The sequence below is a fragment of the Apaloderma vittatum genome, unplaced genomic scaffold (assembly GCF_000703405.1).
Source record: "Apaloderma vittatum isolate BGI_N311 unplaced genomic scaffold, ASM70340v1 scaffold38445, whole genome shotgun sequence".
In the NCBI taxonomy this organism is placed as follows: Eukaryota; Metazoa; Chordata; class Aves; order Trogoniformes; family Trogonidae; genus Apaloderma; species Apaloderma vittatum.
Window position 1 is genome coordinate 30,162 of NW_009717258.1, and position 6,000 is coordinate 36,161.

Consider the following 6,000-nt stretch of genomic DNA (forward strand, 5'->3'; position numbering starts at 1 on the left):
TAAATGATCACAATATTAAAAGGATGTGCCATGTTTGTTTGATATTGTGAGATATTTGTTATTTTCTTAAACTATAAATACATCAAGTATCTGATTCTGCTAATTTAGATCTGTTTTATACTGATATCTTTATTTATACTAATATCTTTAATTTCAGTGGAGGATATCAAATTTTATTTAAATTTAAATAAGAGCAGAATCAGGATGCCAATTTCTTTACACAAATCAAACCTGCAGGACACACACAAAGCAAACACATATTGGGAAATCTGAACAATTCTGGTGGTTATATTGACATTTTATTTTATTTTCCTGGGAGATGTGGTTCTTGTTGATTATTAAATTTATTTGTTTTACTACTGTGCAAAATTCTGTTGTGAGTTACCCCAGCATGTCCAGAGTAACTAACTCCACACTGGGTTACTGCTCTGGAATGTCACTACCCTCCTGAAATACGCCTGCTTCTTCTCTGAGGGCTGTTTGCAGATTGTCATAGTAGTACCAAATTATTATTAAATTTGATATTGAGATAGTGAGCTCAACTGGAAAATGCTCTCTGAAGCACATGGGTCCCAACATGCCTGAGCATGCTGCTGGGTTCCTGGGCCGCCGGGCATGCAGGAGGGGTGCGAAAGGATGGGGAGGGCAAGATATTTACAGCCGCTCCCGAGCACTCGTTGTAGCCAGTCACTTAAGTGAATGTTTAGAGCAAAATCTGAAAACAAGGAACAAGGGATAATCTCTGCCTGGGTTAGAGCCATAGCAGAGCAAGGAAATAGTGCTGGGGGGGATTTTGTGAGGCTGTCTAGGTCCCCGTCTTACCTCAGCCTTAGATCAGCTGTCCTTGCTGTACTGCCGGAAGATGTTTAGAGGCCTGCAGCGATGGAGAGAGATTCCACAGTCTCTCTAAGTGACATACAGCCCTTACTTAACTGGTTTGGCAAGCAGGAAGTTTCCTCATAGCTAGCCTGACTGGTACACATGGGAAGCAGGTTCCTCCTTTCCTCTTCATGTAGGTGAAAACCTCTGCCTGCCCTCTCGCTTCTCTTAAGGCCAGAGAACTGCTGTCTCATCTACTTTTCCTTGTGGCTTGGATTTTCAGAATGCTTTACCTTTTTTGTCTCCTTTTGATGTTTTTGAGTTGGTTCTCAACTATCCTGGAGTATAGACTTAAAATCTGAGCAGATTATTCCAGTTTTAATAATAATAGTTGGATAGATTAAAATTTTTTATCTTATTTATGATACCTCTATTTATGCATTCCTAAAAAAAAAGATGCAGCCTAATGCAGCCTTGCACCACTCATGATCCATAATCTCTTTCCTGAAGAACTGCCTTTTTATTCTGATACACACTTGTGTAGCTCATTATTCCTTTGTACATGTAAAAGCTTCTGTTTCTCCTTAATCGGTGGCATTTCAGTTTCTCCAGTCTGCCAGGATCCTTCTGAATCGCAATGCTGTGCTCCAGCATAGTTGGAGCCTCTTCCTGTAGATGCGGTCTCCAAATGTAAGTGTACTCTGTTCAGTCATCGAAGACGTTGATGAAAGTACTGAAGAGATACTTCTGGGTCCAGGGCAAGTCTCAGTGAAATCCTTGCTCAGCTTGGGAGTACTAATATTTCCATATAATTTTGCACTCATTTTATATACATGTTTAGAATGTATTTTTTGGTTAAGAGCACGTTATATGAAATCCCGTGGCACTCAGTCTTTCTACCCTATCCACCCAGCCTGTTATCATCTGACAGAAGCAGACTTGATTGACCTGGTATTATGTGTTCTGACAAACCCATCCTGTTACTTTCATATCTTTACTTTCTAGATTCATGCAAGTGGTTGGATTACATGTTGAAGTCGTCTTCTTTGGTTGGGGTTTTTCAAGTAGAAATTGAGCCAACTAGTTTGTAGAGCTCTTTCCTTACACCTTTTGAGAGAGATGCAATCCTTTTTTCTGGAACCTCACTCATTCTCTGTTGATCCTTGGAGATAATCAGTAGCAGCTCGAACATTGCTTGAACCCTAAGAGAGCTTCATCAGGTCCGGTCTATCCAAAAATCTCTGACTCCAAATTATTTTCCAGTCTATTTCTTCATTTTTCTAGTCTAAGCTCTTAGACTTTTGTCAGTGGTGCTAGTAGTGAAATCACATCTTCAATTGAAGATCAATTCTTAACTTGAAGACTGAGGTTATAAAAGGCATCAAGGATACTAGCATCTCAGCATCACCAGTCATTAGGTGATGATTGAATAGATTACCCAGCTGTGGAACAACAGACCATTTTTTTCCTTGATCTTCTAACTGTGCATCTTTCCAACATCCTTGCTATCTTTTCAGTCCAATTTTCTAACATTTTGGGAACTTTTCTTTCTGGCTTTGTCCCTACATAGCCCATACATTTACTGATAATTTAGTAATATGACCCTAGTTACTGTTTTCTTACAGGATCTTACAATTAAGTCAAGTTAGTCTTTATTTCACTTCCTCTCTTTCCTCTATTTAGATCAAATTCTACAGCTTTACCTTCAGCAGTGGATCTTGTACAAACTTTAAGTCATCCCGAACGCGCAGAAGTCCAGCTACTAATTCTCTGAGTTTAAGTCTCCGTTTAGTTCCTTTTCCTCTTCCTAACAATGAAAATAGATAAAAGAGGGCCAGACTGATTCATAATTTTAATTTCTTCCCTGTATAGCTAATCGAAACTTCAAATACAGGAATTTCTCCTGTACATTTTTCCTTCTCGCAGGGTTCTCTCTGCTTGCGCCTTAGGTGTATGATCCAGTCATGGGGCCACCTTAGATAAGGACACACAAATACTTAGCTTCCCATGCAGTGTTTGCAGGATGCTTCACCCCTAGCAAGCTGATGCACCGTGCTTCACCGAACACTCCAGGCACCGTGAGTGCTCTCTTTTTCGCATATTTTGCTCTCCTGGAGCTAAACAACTGCCCTCTTCTAAGCATATGCATTGTGGTCTGCATTCAAACCTTCCACAAATCTGTTAACACTATGTCTGGGGGTGTTTTGCCCAACTAGAAAATAGGGTGTAAGATGAGAGCACTGTCTTCCTTTAGTTCCTTCCAAAGCTGGCTGGATGATAGTGTCCACAAATTCCCACAGATAGAATTTTTAGGGTAAATAAAGGTTAAATAAGGGATTTGTCTGGAAAAAGAAGGACACACCTCTCACGGTGACATAGAAGGTAAAAGATGAATGTTCACACCAGACCCTCAGATCTCTTTTGAATACCTTGCATGAGCAGAGATTGCTTGGATTTTGCCAGCGAGACAGAAATAGTGTTCTCTTTCAAAAAATGAGATGCACAGACATCAGCTATATCAAATGCACTGTTCTCTTCCCCCTTCCCCCTCACCTCAGAGGAAGGTGGGTGTTTAGGATCTGATTCTGAAATGATCACTGCATTTCCTGTTGATTCCCACTGGACTTGTAAGTATTTATTATGGAAATCAGGCCTTTGATATAAAGGCAAATCACACGTAGGAAGAAAGAATGAAAATTCATGGGTTTTTTTAAAGAAATACTGGCTGTTACGGCTTCACATGAGACTTACTGCATAAGGCTCAGAGTTTCGTTTGATGTATACATGTTACAGTGTAAAGCATGTTACCAGATTCATACTAAAATCAGTTTAACATCTCTGATTCAAATGTTAGCATAGATATGAACTGATGATGATTTGAAATGCTTTGAAAATCATTTTATTTGCAATGGAATAAAAATATACTAGAGATTTTGCAGACTGCTGCATGAATGTGTTGTGAAATCAACCTGAAAGTCAATTCAAAATGCATTTAAGAATAATTAGAGCAATTATTCTGAGTCTCCCTGCCACTGCTTATGGTTTTATGGTGACAATATGCTGTTGATACGTAAAGGCTGTCTCTGAGTGCCCCCTGAAATGCATATACACAAAAAATAAGATGTTATGTAGCTAAGGCCCTGGTCCTGGAGTAGCTTTGCTCACAGGGATTCCTCTCGAGGTCCAATGGCTTCGTTAGCATTTTGCTCCAGGAGGAGGCCCTAGTAAGAGATTACACTAAGGGACTAAGGCATTGCTAGACATCAGAGAAATTATTATATCTGAAGTGTTAATTATGCCTAGGGTGCAGTTAAAAGGAGAAACTGTCTGAGATTCATATACGCTGGTGATTTGAATACTGTATATGTGATACTAGAATATATTTCAAGGAGGTTGAGCTAGGATACATAACAAAGTCACTATAAGAGCTCCAAGCAAGACATTTAAATACTAGTAAGTTTTATGATGTCTAAAATAACTGAATGACTGTAGATAGTATCTAAAAGTTACGTTTTTTTTTTAAAAAGCATCTTTTACCAGTAGGATGGGTAAGAGTGGGTTGGGTTTCCACTGGTTGGAGAGAACACAAACACAATTATATGAAGACAGACTTAAAAGCTGTAGGACATCTGAAACTATCTGAAGAACAAGAAAAATCTTTAAAGAAACATCAGCAGTAACTATTTCTGTGTGAAAGACACATTTCCTCCCAGACAGCAGAAGTGTACAATGTCTCAGAGGAGCATATGCTGCTGTGAGACAGAATCTATCCTGGAATTAATGGTACCCAGGATAGTATTTAAAAGCAATTCTTGACAGACTAGTGCTTCAGGTTCCAGAGAATCCTAGTCTGACCTGATCTGCTTTGCCTTATACACCACACTCAATAACCTAGTCAAACCTGAATGAATTAAACCCATGCTTTTGCTTTCTGTATTTCAACTATAACGCTTTTAGCTATTATATTACTTTGCACTTCAATAGCTTAATTCACTTAAGTTGTTCAAAGTGTTTGCTGAACTTTATAAAAAAGAAGCACACAAAAAAAAGACAAAACCTGTCATATTTTTAAAGCTAACTATTCTGGTAGGTAGGATCTAACAGCAGCATGACTGAGCGTAGAGAAGGATGGTTTTCATAGTGCTGAGAAATCTTGGTGCCAAACTGTGTAGCTACAGGACAGACCCACATCAGGATGAGGTTCAAACCCACCGAGCTCCATTTAAAGCAGGATAACTTGCCTTTTCTGTAACCCTCTGTGCTTCCGTGCTCTTCGTTTCATCTTGGAAAACGTGGATGAAGTCCCAGCCTCTGCTTGCGGCAGAGCAGGAACAAGAGCGTGTCTGTCCCTCAAGAGCACGTGTGCGGGCAGTGCTGCTGGCACCAGCAGCTCCAAAGGCAGCAGTAGCGGTGGCTGCCCCATCACCCGGCGGTGAGGAAAGGCAAGGGGCAAAAGAGACACACGGTCGTCCCACAGCTGTGCCCTGAGCGCTGCCATCCCCAGCGGCCCCAACAATCGATGCTGAGGGAGGACGGAGCCTGGAGAGAGGTGTTAGCTGTAGGTGTTTTCAGTTGTTTTACAAATCACATCTATGTTTCTCGTCAACAGTACCCCGTTAAAGGTAGCCAAGGTTATTGCAATAAAATAGACAGTTCTGACATGAAAGCGAACAAGGTAAGCGCAATACAGTGCAACGGCCCAGGAATTAGTTTTTCTGGTTTAATTTCCCAGAATTTCTGCAGTCTAGCAGTCTGGAGATAAAAATGCATAAAAAAATGAGACTATTTAATAAAATACATTACAAAGATCATGTGGGGCTTTATCACTAAGCCACTTTGAAAGGAGAGCTGGTAGTGGCTTTAAATTTTCCTGCGAAGGCCCTCGAATGCTCCATACACGTAATACTGGCACGTGCAGCAATGAGAGAAGCGAGTCAGAGATTTTCCCCTAACTTCTGTGCACTACTCTTCACCTTTTAAATACCCATCCACGGTGAAATTAACAGATACATAACCAAGGTCGTCATCTCACTGGATTATTTTTTTTTTAACGTAGGATGAATTTCAGAGGCAAAATTACATAGCGCAAAGACCCGCTCGCTCAGAATTGCTTTCGATAAGCAACGGGAGACGTTTAGTGTGCCAGCTGTAAACGTCAGCTCACGGGTCTCCGTCCCCTTT

At 40.5% G+C, this 6,000-nt stretch overlaps 1 protein-coding gene across 1 annotated transcript in view; it reads left to right on the plus strand.

Annotated features, from left to right (window-relative positions):
- LOC104269287 (ras-related protein Rab-10-like) overlaps positions 1-5,494 on the plus strand; it is a gene marked incomplete at both ends in the record, with an annotated part of 29,666 nt that extends 24,172 nt beyond the window's left edge. Inside the window, one exon of the mRNA XM_009869818.1 lies at positions 5,429-5,494. Coding sequence (XP_009868120.1) covers positions 5,429-5,494 — 66 coding nt within the window. The remainder of the gene's footprint in view (positions 1-5,428) is intronic.
- Positions 5,495-6,000: the final 506 nt, after the last annotated feature.